The sequence below is a fragment of the Protopterus annectens genome, chromosome 1.part0 (assembly GCF_019279795.1).
Source record: "Protopterus annectens isolate FY-2018-M chromosome 1.part0, PAN1.0, whole genome shotgun sequence".
In the NCBI taxonomy this organism is placed as follows: Eukaryota; Metazoa; Chordata; order Ceratodontiformes; family Protopteridae; genus Protopterus; species Protopterus annectens.
Genome location: NC_056725.1, coordinates 554,706,330 through 554,726,505, shown reverse-complemented (window position 1 = coordinate 554,726,505; position 20,176 = coordinate 554,706,330). Strand labels below are relative to the sequence as shown.

At 41.8% G+C, this 20,176-nt stretch overlaps 1 protein-coding gene across 1 annotated transcript in view; it reads right to left on the bottom strand.

Annotated features, from left to right (window-relative positions):
* Nucleotides 1-20,176, bottom strand: part of CENPF (centromere protein F) — a 1,545,100-nt gene that overhangs the window by 407,330 nt on the left and 1,117,594 nt on the right. Inside the window, exon 14 of the mRNA XM_044061312.1 lies at nucleotides 3,456-3,614. Coding sequence (XP_043917247.1) covers nucleotides 3,456-3,614 — 159 coding nt within the window. The remainder of the gene's footprint in view (nucleotides 1-3,455; nucleotides 3,615-20,176) is intronic.

Sequence of the window (20,176 nt, the reverse complement as noted above, 5' to 3'; positions counted from 1 at the left end):
CCTGCCTTATGGGCTCAGCATCTGTGACTCTGGGACTCCTTGTGCTATGTGAAGAAGTAGGCTTAATATGTTGTGTGCGCTTTGTGCTTCTGTTGTGTTTTGGAGGTCTTTGAGGTTTAGATAAGTTATCTTTAGAACCTCAGCATATGATGGATTATGCATACTTGTGATGGCCTTGGAGAGGTGTGATGTACTGCTAACGATTTTGGTGTCTGAGTTTACTGTTTGTGATATTTTTGACTCCAAAGATATTATGCATGTACCGCTCTCACACACTACTATGCTGTTTGAGTAACAGATAGTCATCAGACAGCATGAGAATTCTTACACCGTCTCAAAGTACACATCTCAATCAGGCTGGCTAGAGAAGTTGTGGGGAAGTGCTGGTCCATAGTACCAACAGGAATGACTGAGGGAAGGGATAACTAGAACTGCTTGAAGTTCAGTTTTAAAATGTTTGGGTGGACTTGCTACTGACTATTTAAATTTCAATAGAAAACAAATTGCCAAGAAGCCATCTTCTGACACCAGCAAGAGCCAGTCAACTAACTATAGTAAAAAAAAATTGTTATAATTTCATACCAAATTCAGTACAAGTATCATCAGTACACTCAATATTACATGATTTTATCAAAGGTCTTTTAAGCCTGGTGAGTTAAGTGAAGAGACTTTGCAAAATGATACTTATGTGCTTATTGTCAACAGCCAATAAATGGGGAGAGGGAGGGAATTATGTTGTCAAATTATCATAAGGAGCAGGTAACAGATACACTGAGTTTAAGAACACATCTACAACAGGGTGAGTGGGAGGGAAAACAATGAGACCCTTAGCTCTGTGCTTACTGGTCTGGAACTGCCCTAGTTCAAAGAGAAGCCCTGAACTAGCCTGACATATGCTTAACAATTAGACCACTTAAAACAGCAAAAATGCAGAGCCACTATGTATTGGAATCATTAACATAGGCTTAAAGACCTTAGCTAAAACAGATACAGACTATTAAAATGTATTTAAAATCAAATCAAGAAATTAAAACATTTGCCTTTCTCTATGTAGTACAACTGCAATTTAATTTAAATTTATTGGCCATTCCACTGCTTTCCATAGAGCAAGCATACTAAATGCCTACCCCTATTCAATTTCTCTTGCTCTTTTAAATTAGTGGCTCTGCCCTTAGTTTTGCAAAGCTTGAGTTACTCCTCTTTCATATCTATTTAGTGCACACACTGCAAACTCTTAGGATATTAATCAGTTCTTTCCATCTTATAGTTAATATATGCAACATCTGATCAAAGACCACCAATTATTGGAGGGCCCACATTCTGCCTCTCAGTAGTCATCTTGGGATTAGTGCATCTGTTTTGCTCCTGGTGTGAGAAGGAGCATAGTGACATATTTCCTGGAGACTACTGATCACCAGAAAGCCTGATAACTGCTTTGTCAGTGCCCCCAAAAAGGTTGGAACGTGTGCTTATATTTTGCTCCTGGTGTGAAAAGGAGCAGAAGGCATTGATTTCTGACAGTCTCTGATTGGGCACTGAGTGTCTATGTGAGACCTTCCTGATTGGTCTGGTTGATATTCAAGCCATTTACCAGGAAAGGCCTACACAAATCCTACAGAACCCTGCATCATCTGGGACTAGACTGTATCAGCACAGAGCCTGTGGCCCAATTCTCATACTGGAACTGGTGCTACTGTTTTGCTTCTGATGAGAAAAGAAACACATAGGCATTGTATCCCAGCAGTGTGAAGCTGTGGTGAGACCAGCACTAGTAATAGCCAGGTAAGCAGTCAATTACATGAATTCAAAGCTAATTCATTCTTTTCAGTAAGCACTGCTTGACTTGCTACTGCCTAACTTAACTTCAGGAAATCTCCCTAATATTTATCCATAAATCAAAAGGGACTACTTTAGTAGTTTTTCAACAAGTGTTTGGCAGTGCCCTGTAAAGACTCAGGCACCCTGAATTGACATTTTTCCTGTAAAAGCACCCTTCCAATAAGTGACCTCCCAAACCTCCTGACAAAGAGGCACATGGGATATATGCATGGAAGTGCTAGCTTGGCTGGAGTTTTCATTTAGCTTTTACGGATTGTTTTTTTTCAGTGTGACCTTCTCACTCTGTTTTAATTTGTAAAAGCACCCTTGAAATTTCACAATATACAGATCACCTAGTTTGCAGTGACGGGCACTGTTCCCAGAGTTGCAAACACAATACTCCTGACCTTACTTTGTATTCCAACTGCAAATGTCTAACAGAAAAGAGCCTGTTTGCCATGGATATGAACTATCTGAGTTATTAGCTTGGTGATATGGGCATCCTAAAGCAATACAGAAATTGCATCATGTTTATTGACAATCAGCTAATTCTCAAGCAAACTGATAAGGTATGTGAGAAATGTATTTACACAATGTCACTGGAGGCAAAGCTCTCACATAAAAGCATTCAATGTCAATTAGGTTGCCAGTAGTACATATGCTGCACCCATCACACACAATACAAAGCATACATACAGACCCACATACACTGAGGCACTTACATGTAATCTTCCTAAATCCCAAAGACCTCCAAGACGAAGTACACAACAAATGTCCTCAGCAGCCCAAATGCTCTCTTTCAAAACCACATCAACACATCAACTACATCTCATGGAGCCTCTACTTTTAAGTCCCTAAGGTAAACCACCATACAATTCAACATTCTGGTCATTGGAGACTCCATTGCGAGACACACTGATGTCCTTATCACCAGGCTGAGTGATAAAGTCATGGGTCAGTTACTTATCAGGGGCCAGGATCTGCCACATTACCCACATAACCCAGGTGATGAGTTCACAAGTACTAGTATGACTCAGCCATAGTCCATGTGGGTGTAAATGACCTGAGACATAACCCCCTAGAGTATCTGGAGAGACAGCAAATGGGGGTTAGGTGGGTGGGGGTGCAAGGGGAGTACACCACCTCCATGAGAAAATGTACACACTGCAACTACATAGATTTTTTTTTTAAAGACTGCATATTCTTTTTATAGTTCAATTATTTTTTCTTTTAATAGCGTTTTTGAATATGTGGGAATCACACAAGTCATATGTAAACATCTCTGATCTGGCCTCAAAAATGGACACAACAAGCAAAATTAATATTTAGAGTAGGCCGGGAAGTTACTTTACTCTATTAAAATGAAGAGCATTTTAAAAACTAAATTCCAGCTTTGCAAACTAGAAATGGATCATCGAACACAGGTTCAGTTCCTTAACCTCCAGTAATGACCAGTTGTAACTTTACAAGGGTACTTCTTTACTCTGTTTATCTGATGTAGCCAAGAAAGATCAAGTGATGATGTCTTAATGAGAAATCTTCAACTGTAGTGACATTCTTTTCATGCAGTTTATCTAATAAAGAATATTTCTGACATACACTGATTATACTTCTTTATAGTATGCAGTATATCTTACCTTTGCTTTGTTTAGTTCTTCCACTTTTTCTGCTTCTTTGTAGCAGCTGTTTAACTGCTCTTTGCAAGATTTCAAGTCACTGATTTCTATGGTCTGATCAGTAATCCTTTGTTCTAGTGAAGCCACTTTCTTCTGATATTCCTGAAGCTCAGCTTCATGCTAAAAACAAAATTGCACCATAATAAGATTCAACAATGACTGAATGAAAGTGGTGTGGAAGCAACAGAATCAAAACACAGACTAGTACGGAAAATATAACACTTGTTCTTAATACAGCAGTTGATCAAGACAGGGACACTCCCTGATGGGTCCCCATGCCTCAGTCCATCCCCTGCACCGATCACAATCTGGAAAAATGTATTCAACAAGCGCATATTCTGTAACTACTGCATGTCATGATACCATGCTTGAAGACCGGAAGCTCACCACTTTGCCCCTTGCTATTAGTGAGCAATTTACTATAAATCAATGAAAATTTGGCACCTACAATGCTAACAAGTAATATACACATGATGCTGGATGAAGGAGCTATCCATGAATAGGGCTGATGGTGACAGAAGGTTAAGAGTCATCCATAAAGGAGGGTGCTCTCATAAATCAACTGACATAGTAAGAATATATATGTCGCATCTAATATCACGGAGTCTTCTTGAAGAGTTTCATGGTTGGGAGGAATCACAAGCAGTAATCCACCAGAGTGAGAGTAACTAGAGAAAAGTCCAAGCAGAAAAGCTCAAACTGCAGACAATGCACAGCTGAGCTGCTGTTTACTTTGGCCCAGCAAAGACAACAAAAAATGGTCTTGCTCAGGAACAATTCAGAAACCGTTTTCAGGAGAAAAATGAAGGCTATGTGCTTACTATAATGACTAGATTGGTAGCTCCATTTTCTTTAGTGCTAGCACTGAGACCAATAGGACTTAATACAGCTGAGAAAACTTTCCCAGGCTAGCAAATCCTCTTACTCTTTTACTCGATATGCTGCCAAGTATCCTTCCTCCAGGATTTTGTGCAAAGTGGGAGAGAAGAAAAATCAACAAATTAAAGAAACATTCAGTCATAAGTATCTATTAGGCCTAGAGAAGGGGAAAGGAGACAGTACTGGTATAGAGAATGGAAATACTAGGCCTGATCTATCATTACATTAATACCAGCCCTGATCTATCATTACATTAATACCAGCCCTGATCTATCATTACATTAATGCAAGCCCTGCTCTATCATTACATTAATACCAGCCCTGATCCATCATTACATTAATACCAGCCCTGATCCATCATTACATTAATACCAGTCCTGATCTATCATTACATTAATACCAGCCCTGATCCATCATTACATTAATACCAGCCCTGATCCATCATTACATTAATACCAGCCCTGATCCATCATTACATTAATACCAGTCCTGCTCTATCATTACATTAATACCATTCCTGCTCTATCATTACATTAATACCAGCCCTGATCTATCATTACATTAATACCAGCCCTGATCTATCATTACATTAATACCAGCCCTGATCTATCATTACATTAATACCAGCCCTGATCTATCATTACATTAATACCAGTCCTGATCTATCATTACATTAATACCAGCCCTGCTCTATCATTACATTAATACCAGTCCCGACCTATCATTACATTAATACCAGCCCCGACCTATCAATACATTAATACCAGCCCTGCTCTATCATTACATTAATACCAGCCCTGATCCATCATTACATTAATACCAGCCCTGATCCATCATTACATTAATACCAGCCCTGATCCATCATTACATTAATACCAGCCCCGATCTATCATTACATTAATACCAGCCCCGATCTATCATTACATTAATACCAGCCCCGATCTATCATTACATTAATACCAGCCCTGCTCTATCATTACATTAATACCAGCCCTGCTCTATCATTACATTAATACCAGTCCTGCTCTATCATTACATTAATACCAGTCCTGCTCTATCATTACATTAATACCAGCCCTGATCTATCATTACATTAATGCAAGCCCTGCTCTATCATTACATTAATACCAGCCCTGATCCATCATTACATTAATACCAGTCCTGATCTATCATTACATTAATATCAGCCCTGATCCATCATTACATTAATACCAGCCCTGATCCATCATTACATTAATACCAGCCCTGATCCATCATTACATTAATACCAGTCCTGCTCTATCATTACATTAATACCATTCCTGCTCTATCATTACATTAATACCAGCCCTGATCTATCATTACATTAATACCAGCCCTGATCTATCATTACATTAATACCAGCCCTGATCTATCAATACATTAATACTAGTCCTGATCTATCATTACATTAAGTACACGACTTTCACATCCAAGACTGGAGTTCCATTTCCTTTAGAACACAATCCCAAGCTAAACCTCTCGGGTGGATCCTCACTGAAGAATGACCCAAAGAACAGTGGCACCAAAACACCTGGATCTGTATCACACGTTGATTGCTTTGTTTTTCAAACATATTCAATGTTGTTTATGTAGCTATTCAACAAATCCCAAATGAAGTATTTCTGAACAAAAAAATGAGAGGTAGCTATGGCTCTCACTTAATTTGGCCTGCATATCTCTTGCAGGTTTATTGTTCCCGAGGCATAAAAACTACTTTTGGATAGTGATAACGTTTAGACCTTTTGTCCAGAGACTTCTTGGTATATTAAACTCAGAGAATCTTTTTTGCAATGTTTTCGTGATACCCCCCACCAAAACAATCTAAGCTGCCTGTGAACATCCACTCAGCGTAACAAATTATCCTTACTGGAGAAGTTTGAGAATAATAATTGCAATTCAGTGGAATGATTTAAATTAAATTTAGTAGCCATCATAGACATGAAAGGAGGTGGGGGGTCTCATGTACACACCACACTGTCTTTGTGGAATACTCATTGGGGGGGGGGGGGGGTTAATCGACAAGACTTGCAGCTCAAAAATTCTTCTAGTAGTAATGAGTGGAAACAAGCAGGGCCTTTTCAGATCTGCTGAAGAAACAGACTCAAAAGATGATGTGGTTAGACTTTCCAGCAAAAAAGTAAAAATCACAAGGATGTACCAGATTCTTAAATTGGTGACTGCAAAACGAAAGTACCTTTAATAAAAAATTTATAAACTTTCAGGAAAACAGTGAGAGAGAGAGAGAGGTCTCCTGATTAAAATTAGATAAATACAGTAAATGAATCTTAACAGATGAATACACGTCCAGAATAAAAAAATTGTGGAAAGATAAACCGATAGAAAAGGGTCTATATGCCTCATGTCAATGGAAAACAGCCTCCATTTACTTTTATATGTTGTTGTACCAGGCTGCTGGTCAGATCATCAGATTTGGACCACTTATTCTAATTATGCAGGTTTCTGAGCAATCATCAAAAGTGGGGGAAAAGTCGGGCATAGGGAATGATGGCCCTGCTGAGGCCTGCCAAAGATTTTATTTGGGTGAGGCAAGTCTGTCCAGAACAGCTTCAGATGGACCGGTCTTGTCCAGAGGATGAGGCCATAGTAGTAGCAAAGTACAGTTGTGTACACTTACTATAAATGTAGATGTTTGAGTGTATTCACTGTTGCAGTCATTACATTTGGGTAATCTGCTAGCAGGCTGCCCTCAGTCGGCCTGAATTCCAAAGTCTTGGGTCCTGCGTCGGTTGCTGTCTCCTCTTCCATGACGTCAGGGGTATAAAACATGCAGCTGACGCCATTTTTAGTTTTTCTTGCCCTCGATGTCAGGTGCCCCCAAAAAGGTAGAAAAAAAAAAAATATATATATATATATATATATATATATATATATATATATATATATATATATATACACACACACACACACATACACACATGCATGCATCAATATGAACTTTACAGTCATCTACAAGCAAATACACCACATAGGTTGTAGAAGATTGAGAAGGAAAGAAACTCCAGAATGACAGGAGGATGGTGGGAGGGTAACCTGGACTGCAACAGTGAATGCACTCGAACATCTACATTTATGGTAAGTGTACACAACTGTACTATGTTCTTCGTGTTTCACTGTTGCAGTCATTACATTTAGGTAGAATCCCAAAGCTATGGTTGAGGGGCTGGAGCTAAACAGCATTAGGAGCGGCTATAAGGCCCTGCAGAACTGCAGTGGCAAAGCCTGCTCTGGATTTAGAGTAAAGAGGCAAATGATAATGCTTTGTAAAGGTGCAAACAGAACTCCAAGTAGCAGCCTCTAGAATGTCCTTGGTTGGTACTCCACTTAGAAAGGCTGCTGAAGTAGCTGCAGCTCTGGTGGAATGAGACCTAATGCCTTTGGGCACAGGTTTACCCATGGTGTAAGTAGCAGAAATTGATGCAGTGGCTTATCCACTTTGAAATTGTCTGCTTTGAAATAGCCTTGCCCTCTTTTCCTGCAGCATATGTCACTAGTAATTGCTCAGTTTTTTTCTTAGAGCTTTAGTCCTGCTTAAGTAGAAACTTAGTTGTCTGTGTACATCCAGGGAATGCAGAATTTTCTCCCTTGTTCTGCGGATTTGGATAAAAGGTTGGCAGATTAATTGTTTGGTTAAGAGCCGCACTGGAAACCACCTTAGGCATAAAAAAAAGATTTGTCCTCAGAGATGCCCTGTCTGGGCAAAATATGATAAAAGGCTGTACAGCCATGAGGGCCTGTAGCTCTGAAACTCTTTTTGCTGAAGTAATTGCTAGTAGCAGAGTTGTTTTCCATGATAATAACTTTATATCAGCGGTAGCAGCTGGTTCAAATGGAGGCAGGGTGAGCTTTTCCAACACATAATTGAGATCCCATGCAGTCAATGGTGATCTTCTGGGAGGCCTTAAATTTTTGGCTCCTCTCAGATACAGCTTTAGTAAAGGATGAGAAAAGATTGGTGGCTCTGTATTGTAATGAGCCGAAATGGCAGAGGCATGGATTTTAACTGATGAGAAAGATAGGCCTTTGTCAAGCATCTCAGTTAAGTATTGTAATATCTGAGGAATACGTGGTTCTGCTGCATCAGTTCCTTGCACTTGATTCCAAGCACAGAATCTCTTCCATTTGTCAGCATAAGATTTTCTAGTACTAGGCCTTCTGGCTTCCAAAATGACATCCATCACAGCTTTACTGAGAGGTGTTGTTTGTTTGACTACATGATCAGCCATGCTGCCATGTTCAGAGTCTGTAGTTGACTGTGCAGGATCTGATTGTTTTGCTGGGACAGTAGTTGCGGTCTTTGAGGCAAGGTCCAAGCTGGGTATTGAGATAAGTTCCTTAGGATTGGGTACCAGTATTGGCAGGGCCAGTCCGGGGCAATTATCTTTGGTTTTTATTGTCTGACTTTTAGGAGGACCTTGGGGAGAAGAGGCAGAGGAGGAAAGGCGGAAACTGATGGGTTTTTCCAACTGAAGGATAGGGCGTCCACTTTCCATGCTTGTCTGTGATAAGTCCTTGTGCAGAATCTTTTCAATTGATAATTTTGAGGAGAAACAAATAGATCTATGTCTGGGCTCCCCCATTTCTCTGTTATCATGCTGAAGACTTGTGGATTTAGTTTCCATTCGTGAGGGTCCATAAGGTTTCTGCTTAAATCGTCCGACAGAGTGTTTTGTTTTCCTGGCAGGAATTGAGCTTGAAGATGTATTTGGTAGGTCAAAACTGTTCCACAGTGCCGTGGCTAATCTGCAGAGGGGGTATGAGTGTGCCTCCTTGCTTGTTTATATACCACATGACTGTGGTGTTGTCCGTTTTTATCAGTAGTTGTCCTGGATGAAGTAAGTCCTTGAAGGCTGTTAGGGCATTTTGAACAGCTAGCATATCTTTCTGGTTATGTAGATGCATTTGTTTTGGTGACCATATGCCCTGAATGCATCTTCCTGCCATATGGGCCCCCCAGGCATAATCTGATGCGTCTGTTGTCATGGTTTGGCTAGCAGGGGGTAGAGTGAATGGCCATCCCATGTTTTGGTGACATGCCTTTGCCCACCATACAAACTCCAATTGCAGGCAGGGAATAAGAGTAATCATTGTTTCCAGACTGTGAGAATGTTGACTCCATAAACTTTTTAGGTACCACTGAAGTTTCCCCATATGCAGTCTTGCATATGGAATCAGTAGTATGCAGGATGCCATGAAGCCCAGAGCCTGTAGAATTTGTCTTGCAGAAGACTGGGTTTTTGTTGCCATCAGTTTGAAGCAAGTAGTCAGTTGCCTTTGCTTGTATGGCGTAAGGTAAGCCATCTGGGCAGTTGTATTTAAGCTTGCACCCAGGAATGTTATCTTTTGAGAGGGTACCAGTTGTGATTTCTTTTCGTTTATTGTGTACCCTAGGCATGTTAGACGCCTTTTCACAAATGCCAGATGTCGAAGAAGAGTGTCCTTGTTCTCTGCTTGAATGAGACAGTCGTCCAAGTAAGGCTATATTTGTACACTTCTTTGGCTGCAAAATGCAATTACTTGTGCCAAGCACTTTGTAAAGACCCTGGGCGAAGTAGATAAGCCAAAGGGCAGTGCAGAGAATTGGTAATGCATTATGCCAGCCTTGAATCTGGGGTATCTTCTGCACAATTGTCTTATTGGGACATGCAGGTATGCCTCTTTTAGGTCTAAAGTCACCAGCCAAGCATTCTTGCCCAGCATGGGCAGAAGCTGCTGCAAAGTCAGCATTTTGAATTTTGGACTGTCCAGGTATGTGTTCAAAATCGATAAATCCAGTATTGGCCGCCAGGCCCTGTCCTTTCTGGGTACCAAGAACAGTCCTGAGTAAAAACCTTGTCCTTTTTCCTGTTTTGGTACTGTCTGAATGGCCCCCATATACATGAGGGACATAACCTGTTTCTGTGCCTCTGCCCATTGATTTTTTGGCAGATCTGGCCAACCATTTGCCATTGGCAGAGTGTGGAAATGGAATCCGTATCTCTGTCATACGATGTTTAGTACCCACTTGTCCTGGGTTATTGACTGCCAATTTTGAGCAAAAAGTGCTAATTTTCCCCCTATGGGTGCTGCCAACAGATAACTGCTTGGTAAAGGCAGAGGGAAGTCATTGGGATTGCTTTCTGTAGGTTCGTGCGTTATCTCCTCCAGATTTGGAGGTGGAAGCGCCCCATTGCGTTGACCTGTATGAATCTTGCGCCTGGTATATGGAACCCTTAGGGCGTCTGGATTTGCCCCTTTGAGCTCTAACAGACACAGGAAAGGACCAATTTTTGGTAGGCCAATGTCTACTGAATCTTGGTGGCTGCACTTGTAAGAAGTCTTTAACAGTTTGCATAGACTTAGCTTTGTCTTCCATTTTCTTTAAAACCTCTTCTGCCTTAATACCAAATAGAGAATCATGCTGTAAAGGTGCATCTAGCAATTTAGCTTTAACATGATCAGGTAAATTTTGTTCCTTTAACCAGGCATGCCTCCTAATCACAGATCCAGTAACTGCGACCCTGCAGGAGGCTTCTAAAGAATCAAAACCACATTGCAAAGTATGCTTTCCAACTTCAGCTGCATGCAATAATTCCTGCAATTCTTTATTTTCTGCACATTCTGAAATCATCATTTTCTGTTTCAGCAATCCCATAACATGTTGTTGGTACTTAAGCATATGAAATTGATAGTTTAAGGCCCTGATTGCCAAGGTTGCAGATGTATAAACCTGTTTTCCCCATCTGTCCAGTGCCCTAAAATCTCTGTTAGAGGGGTAGTATTTTTTGCTGTTGAGGCCTAAACTCCCTTTGGACCCTGTAAATTAGTTTCAGGATCAGCAGCAGGGTTTCTAAATAAAAATTTATGTGAGTCAGGAACCCTGTAATATATGTCAGGCTTACTGGGAAGCTGGAGGTAAGGAGTCAGGGGACAAGCTTGACTCCGAAAACACATCATCCACAAGGTCTAAAATGGGGGGGATGGCTAAAGGTCTGTGCTGAGGAAGAAGGAAATCCCTGAGCCTCTTATTTGATTCTGAGAAGTCTTGAACTCCCAGTGAAAATGCTCCCTCAAAGTATGAAAGGTTTCTCCAAATGAATAATCCTCAGGAGGAGATGCAGATGAAATAGACTCCTCAGCATCAGAATCCTCATAGGGAGGTATAGATAATTCCTGATCAGAAGAGGAATCAGAAGAAATAGAAACCTGATCTGAAGACTCATAACCAGCGTCTTGCCTAGGCCTCTTATCAGGATGGGGATGGGTTCCCCTGATCAAGGTAATAAGGTCTTCAGCCATTTTGATCATCTGTTTTTTAGGCATAGAGGCCTGTGCACGTGGCTCATTTCGTTTTTTTTTAGTTTTAGAAGTTGCTTTTGTCTTTGGTCTTGCAGCTGTCGTCAGTTTGATATACAAATGTTGAGGTCTGAATACACCCTCAGAAACCGGTGCCTGCTCAGCGGCTCTGGATCCATCTGAGGGAGATACATCCGTCGGTCCAATACCTTGAGCATCTTGCAGCATGCCGGACTCCACATGGGTGTCGGTAGAGGCCTGCGACTCAAAGGTAGCGAGTTATCAGGGGCTGCGAAAGCGCCTAGAGTACCAGCGAACCGGCAACTGGCTTAGAAGCTTTGTCGTCGGTTTTGGATCTTGACTGCCTTTATCTGTCCTTTTCTTTGCGTTTTTTATGTACTCCGGTAGTCGGATTGCTATCAGATGACATTTCTGGGTAGTTAAATCTGTTTCTAAAATACTTTGATGCAAAAATATACTGACGCTTAATAGTGTGTTGGTTAAATCTAGCACAAAACTGACAGCCAGGCACGTTGTGATCAGGGCCTAGGCAAGGAATACAGTATAAATGGAAATCCTTATGAGGTATTTGCTTCCCACAAGTAATACAATTATTAACTTTTTCTGACATCGGTAAAAAGCAAGAAAAAAAGTTTCCCCAATGGGGTACTTGGCTTTAGTGAAGACTTCGGTTCTGAAACTCAAACTCGAATATTTCAGTAGTCGGCCGACCGGTACTTGTGAAATGCTTCTGCTTCGGGCACCGCGCGGCAAGAAAGACTAAAGAAAATGGCGTTGGCTGCATGTTTTATACCTGACGTCATGGAAGAGGTGACAGCAACCGACGCAGGACCCAAGACTTTGGAATTCAGGCCGAATGAGGGCAACCTGCCAGCAGATTACCCAAATTTAATGGCTGCAACAGTGAAATGCGAAGAACATCTATATTTGTCAGGGCCAATAGGATGACTTTGGCCTTAAACATCTTGTCTTTCTCCAGAATCCTGTGAAAAGAAAATTGGGAAGTGTGGTGGAGATCCAGAGACCACTTCTGGAAGAATCTATTTTTAGTGCAAACACCTGTGGGAGAAATACAGGGAAAAGAAGCTGATGCATTTAGAGTTGGTTAGGGAAACAAACACATCACAGCAAAGCTTCTCCCAACTGCTGAACAGCTTTCTAGCCAGATAGCTTGTGGGAACAGTTAGCCACAAAGTAGAGGGCAGCTAAGTCTAGTCATTACAGAAGTGGCCTCCCCCCCCAGGTGTAACTGCCACTTGCAACTGGTTCCAAATACTTACTCTCAAACAAGCAATTTCACGTCAGCATAGGAAATGGGAATGGGACCCCCCCCATCACTGTCAACATACCAAACCAAACCACTGCCACATTATCAGTGTGAATGCGATTGTAAACAATTGTAAAGTGAGGGATGTAGATCAGAGCGTGTGTATGAATCTTTATGAAGCATTTACAGATTTAGCATGTGTATATAAATACTGAGCATGTGTGGGCAGCAGTGCCATTTTGACAGAACAGCCAGTGTGTTAACATATTTGAATGTGGCAGTCAGTCCGTTTACATGTTTATTTAATTTTAAGTTACAAAGCCTCATTTCTGATGTGTGAGCTGCTTGAACAGAACCCACAAAGGTTTGTCTTTTATCCTGACCAGATGAGCGACGGGGTGTCAGAACCAAGAATAAGAGAGCAACTTCTCCAAGCCATGAGGTGAATAGTTGAAGATGAAGGTAGACTAAGCAGGTTGAATGAAACTGAGTACAGACAAATGAAAAAGGGCCAGAAACAAGCTAAAGGTAAAGAAAACTGTACAAATGCTTTATCTAGCAAAGAAAATGAAACGGCACATTTATAAGGCGCAAACGCATTATTAATCAAACGAATAGCACAAAACCTGTTAAGTAAATGAAAGGTACAAACCACACTACTAATTAAACAAAATGTTCAAAACCACGATATTTTATAAAACTAGCAAAACTATTCATATGGGACTCAGAATTACCTTTGGTTTGCATAATGAGCATGTTTAAACTAAAACGGGCACAAGAAAAATATATGGAGCATGATAGAGAGATTAAAAGGGCATAATGAGTACAATAAAAAGGGCAAATTAAGCTTAAAGAGCAAGGTGACTGCATGTTTTTTTAGTAAAAGACCATGTTTGGGCACAAACTACTATTTTGCATTGATTGAGGCCATTTAAAGCATAACTAGAGTTGCTCAAAGTATCTCAGTGTGTGCAAAGTGTTTGCAGTGTGTGTGCTTTATTACGGTGCAATTATTTCAAAGAGTTTGCTGTGTGCAAAGTGCAGTCAAGGTACAGCCATTTCAAAAAGTTTCTTGTGCTATGTGCATTATTTGCAGAAAGCCGTCATTTCAGAGCGTTTCTTACACTGTGCAGAGTTATTTCGCAAAGTACAGCCATTTTGAAAGGTTCTTGTGCTGTGAACAACTTATTTGCAAAGTGCATTCATCTCAAAGTGTTTCTTACTCTGAGCTTCTTCTGCCGTGTACAGTTTATTCACAAAGTACAGTCATTTTGAAGTATTTCTTACACTGATGAGTGGTTTCATAAAGGACAGTGATTTCAGTTTGTTCTTGTGCTACTGACACTTATTTGGCAAAGTGCAGTTATTTCAGAGAGTTTGTCGTGCTATTGGGCATAATTACTGGCATACACGTGTGTGTGCATATCATATATATATATATATATATATATATATATATATATATATATATATATACACACACACACACACACACACACACACACACACACACAAGTGTGTGTATATTGTGTGTGTGTGTGTGTGTGTGTCCATATATAATTTCAAGCACCTTCACTACTGTGTGTTGATATGGCAGAGGCATTTCGCAGACTAGGTCCACTTGTGTTTGGATCATAATATAGCAGAGAACTGGAGAGTATTCTATCAGGAATATGATATTTTCATACAAGCAGCTTTGTTTGACAAAGATGCATGTACAAGGGCATTCATTTTGCTTAACTTAGCTGGGCCAGAAGCTATAGAAAGAGAGCGTTAATTTATGTACGCATCAGAAGTATATGCAGAAGAGGCAAACCACCATATTGTGCACTGGCTGAAGCAAAGGAGGACTCAGAGTGCTTAAAAAAAGAAGTTGTGTACTCACCATAATATCCCATGTTTTTTGTCCATGATCTCGCCATCATTCTTGTTGGTTGGGTTCGCAACAGAGCATCAATTACGACTCGGCCATATACTAAAGCTCAAGAGTTCTCACTGGCTCGAGGCTACACTATAAAAGTACAGTTTTGTACCTACCATAAATGTAGATGTTCGAAGATCCACATTGCTGCAGTCCTTACACTTGGGTAGTCCGCTGTCCTCGGTCTGCCCGAATATCAAAGTATAAGGCTGATGTCGGTCAGGGCGCATTTGACTGACATCAGGACGTCAGGGTACAAATGCGCATGACCGACGTCATATCCTCAGTCTTTTCTTGCCCAAGATGTCAGAAGACCCTAAAAATAAAGGTCAAAACCAAAAGACAGCAAACAACCAACCAACCACCCTTGCACTAACTATATGTACAATATATACAATATACACAAAATGTACAACCCAACCCACACAACCGCCTCTAACTACAGAGGGGAAGGAGGGAGGGTAAATTGGACTGCAGCAATGTGGATCTTCGAACATCTACATTTATGGTAGGTACAAAACTGTACTATGTTCTTCATCTCACATTGCTGCAGTCCTTACACTTGGGTAGAATCCCAAAGCAGAGGAAAGGGAGGATGGCTAACTACAAGGAAGCAGGAGCTGCCAAAATGCCCTGCAAAACAGCAGTGGCAAAACCAGCCCTGGACCTAGAGTAAAGTGGCAGGTGATAATGCCTAGAGAAAGAATGCACAGAACTCCAAGTAGCTGCCTCCAAAATATCCTTGGTTGCCACCCCCCTCAAAAAAGCTGTTGAAGTAGCAGTAGCCCTAGTGGAATGAGGCCTAATCCCAGCTGTAATCTCCTTGCCATGATGGGAATAACAGAAAGCAATGCAAAACCCAATCCACTTAGAAATAGTTTGTTTTGATACAGGCTTGCCCTGAGAACTCAAAGCAAAAGAAACAAACAACTGCTGAGACTGCCTGAACCCTTTAGTTCTGTCCAAATAATAACGCAACTGCCTGTGGACATCTAAAGTGTGCAAAATTTTTTCCCCTTTATTTTGGGGATTTGCATAAAAAGTAGGCAAATGAATAGTTTGGTTTAAAGCCACACTAGAAACCACCTTAGGCATAAAGGAAGGATTAGTACGTAATGATACCCTATCCTTATGGAAAATCAAGAAAGGCTCAACTGCCATAAGGGCCTGTAATTCAGAAACCCTTCTTGCAGAGGTAATGGCCAACAAAAAAGCAGTCTTCCATGATAAATATTTCAACTCAGCAGTAGCTGCAGGCTCAAAAGGTTGTAGAGTGAGTTTCTCCAACACAAAATTGAGATCCCAAGCAGGAGTAGGAGCTCTTCGTGGGGGTCTTATATTCTTTGCCCCTCTAAGAAATTGCTTGAACAAAGGATGAGAAAACAATGGTGGGTTGCAACCATAGTGAGCTGAAATTGCTGCAGCATGAACTTTAATAGAAGAGAAAGACAAACCTTTGTCCAGTAACTCCGTAAGATATTGAAGAGCCACACACAAATTAGGCTCAGAAACATCAAAATCTTTTGCTGCACTCCAAAACAAAAATCTCTTCCATTTGTCTGCGTACACTTTCCTTATACTAGGCCTCCTAGCTTCCAAAATAACATTCAAAACTTGCTGAGGAAGTGGAGGCCCACTATGGTTCAAAACAGAATATGCCAGGCTGTTAGGTGCAGAGAGTGAAGCTTGACATTTAGCAAATGGCTGTCCTCCTGCGACAACAGGTGTGGGATCGAAGGCAAAGGCCATGGAGGCTTCCGTACCAGACTTCACAGTAATGGGTACCAGTGTTGTCGAGGCCAATCCGGAGCTATTAAGATCATCCTTGGCCTGTCCTGTCTGACTTTTAGAAGTACCTTTGGGAGGAGAGGCAGAGGTGGAAAGGCATACACATGAAGATTGCTCCAATTGAAAGAAAGAGCATCCACTTTCCAAGCTGTGGGATGAAACCTTTTTGTGCAAAACTTTGGCAGCTGATGGTTTAGTGGAGAAGCAAACAGATCTATGTCTGGAGTTCCCCATGACACTGTCAATTTCTGAAATACATGAGGATCCAATTTCCACTCGTGGGGATCCATAATTCGTCTGCTCAACACATCTGCTAAGGAGTTCTGTGCTCCTGGCAGAAACCTTGCCTGAAGATTGAGCTGTAAACTGAGAGCAGTATCCCACAAAATCATTGCTTGCCTGCATAGAGGATAAGAATGCGTTCCCCCTTGCTTGTTGATGTACCACATGACAGTTGTGTTTGTCTGTTAGAATCAACACCTGCCCTGGAAGAAGTAATTCCTTGAAAGCAATTAATGCAAACTGGACTGCTAACATCTCCTTCATGTTGATATGTAGATGTTGTAGTCTGACAGGCCACTTGTTTTGTATCCACTTTCCATTTAGATGAGCTCCCCAAGCTTTGTCTGAGGCATCTGTCATTAAAATCTGACTCGCCTCTGGCCGGGTCACAGAGAGTCCCTTGTTTAGGTGACATTCCTGAGCCCACCACAAAAATTCCTTTTGAATGCAAGGTAATATTTGAATGACCGTGTCTAGATCCTGGCAGTGCTGTCCATACATTTTTGAGATACCATTGTAGCTTCCTCATATGCAGTTTGGCATTGGGAAGCACCAGAATACAAGATGCCATGAACCCTAAGGCTTGAAGGACTGTCCTTGCAGTCAGCCCGGACTGATGAGATAGTTGATGGAAGTAAAGGGATAGACTCTTTTGTTTGTCCGGGGTTAAAAAGGCCATCTGGGATGCTGTATTCAGTCTCACACCCAGAAAGCACATGTCTTGAGAGGGTACTAGACTGGACTTTATTTCGTTCACTGAATACCCTAGGCATCTTAGCACTGCTATCACATATTCCAAATGATGAAGAAGCTCTTCTCTTCCTTGAGCCAGAATTAGGCAGTCGTCCAAATAAGGATAGATCTGTATTCCTTTTAGTCTGAAGAAAGCTATCACTGGAGCCAGAACTTTCGTGAACACTCTGGGCGCAGTAGATAAGCCAAAGGGCAATGCAGAGAACTGATAGTGAGAAGTCCCAGCTCGAAAACGCAGATACTTTCTGCAACTTAGTCTGATAGGAACATGAAGGTAAGCCTCCTTGAGATCCAAAGTTACCATCCAATGATCTTTGCCCAGCAGAGGTAAAAGCTGCTGCAACGTCAACATTTTGAACTTGGGAATGTCCAGATAAGTGTTGAGGATAGATAAATCCAAAATTGGTCTCCACGTGTTCCCCTTCTTTGGTACTAGGAACAGGCGAGAATAAAATCCTAGGCCCACTTCTGACAGAGGGACCGGCTGTATGGCCCCTAGTTGGAGCAACAGAGAAACCTGTTTGTGAGCCTCCATTCTTTGTGGAGGAGGAACGTCTGGCATGCCTTTGAAAGGAGGCAAGGTATGGAAATAAAACCTGTAGCCGTGGTGTATGATATCCAATACCCATCTGTCCTGGGTAATTAAACTCCAATTTTCTTTGAAAAGTGCCAACCTTCCTCCCAAAGGCGCTGCCAGAGGCAGGCTCTGGCAGCTGAAAAGGTCATTGGGTCTGCTACTGAAAGGACTGACCCCTGCCCTCACCGAAGCCTGTGCAGGAGAACTCCCTGTTCTAGGCCTGAAAGAGCCCTGGGCTCTGCCCTTACCACGTCTAGATCTACCCCTAGACTGTGAATCATAAGAGGGATACGTCCACCCTTTAGTAGGCCAATTTCTACTAAACTTTGGAGGCTGGACCTGCAAAAAATCTTTAACAGTCTGCATAGACTTAGCCTTGTCCTCCATTTTCTTTAAAACTGTCTCAACAGGAGGACCAAACAACACGTCAGATTGTAAAGGAGCATCTAAAATCCTTGTTTTAACATGTTCAGACAAATTCTGATCCTTCAGCCAGGCGTGCCTGCGCGAAGAACTGACCCAGTGGCAGCCACCCTAGACGCAGGCCTGTACAGCATCAAAACCACATTGCAAAGAATGCTTACCCACCTGTTCAGAAACATGCACTAAATCTTGCAACTCCTTACAATCAATACCTACTGCCAGAGCATCAACCTTAGACTTCAATTGTGAAAGGAGATAATTTTGGTATTTCAACATGTGAAACTGGCACCAGAGCCCTCATAGCAAGAGTGGAAGAAGTATAGACTTTCTTTCCCCATCTATCCAAGGCCCTAGCCTCCTTGTCTGCAGGAACCGGATTCTTAACAACAGAAGCCTTAACACCTTTAGGCCCCTGGCTAACAGTTTCTGGGTCTGCCCTAGGACTCTTAAAAAGATACTTATGAGCTTCAGGCACCCTGTAATACCTATCCGGGTTTAACAGGTGCAGAAGGCAAAGAATCATGGTTAAGAGAAGCTTCTGTAAAACATCTTCCACTACATCCAAAACAGGAGGTATAGCCAAAGGCCTATGCTGGGGTAAAACAGAAATTCCCTAAGCCTTTTCCTGGAATCAGAGAAGTCCTGACCTTCCCACTTAAAATGCTCCCTCATGGAATGAAGAGTTTCTGAAAAAGAAAAATCCTCAGGAGGAGTAGCAGAAGGAGTAGAATCATCCACATCAGAATCAGAATAAGGAGAGTACTCCTGCAAGTCTTCAGCCGAAGACTCTGAAACATCTGAAGCCTGCTCAAAACCCCAGCTCAGGCTCCACCCTAGGTCTCTTATCAGGAGGGGGCATAGAACCCCTAATCAAAGTAATCAAATCTTCTGCCATTTTAAGCATATGCTTCTTGGGCACAGTACCTGAAGAGCTAGGGGTAACACCAACTGAAGCTAAACCTGGCCTGCCCCTGGGGGAAGCCTTTGAAACAGAAGGAGAGGGCCTAGCCACCTTAGGAAGGGAGGGGAGTATAGTAAGATGAGAAGCCCCCTCAGTCTGACTAGTCTCCTGAGAGGCCACATCTTGCAATAATAAGGTTTCACCCTGGGAACACACAGAAACCTTCGGTGGTGCCACCGGCTCCACCGACACCTCTAAAGAACCGGCGTCTGGTACAGACGGTTCTTCAAGCCTAGGCTTAACTGCCTTGTCCTTGCGCTTCTTCGAAGAAGCGGGCGTCGGAGCATCCAACGGCATTTTATAGTTGCACCGTTTCCCAAAGACTAACCTTGCACAATCCAACCTTCTCTTTATAGTGCGTTTATTAAATCTAGCACAAGAGCGACAGCCAACAACGTCGTGCTCAGGCCCTAAGCAAGGAATACACAAAGTATGATAATCTCTGCGTATCTGTTTCCCACAAGAAATGCAATTATTAACTTTTCTGACATCCGGT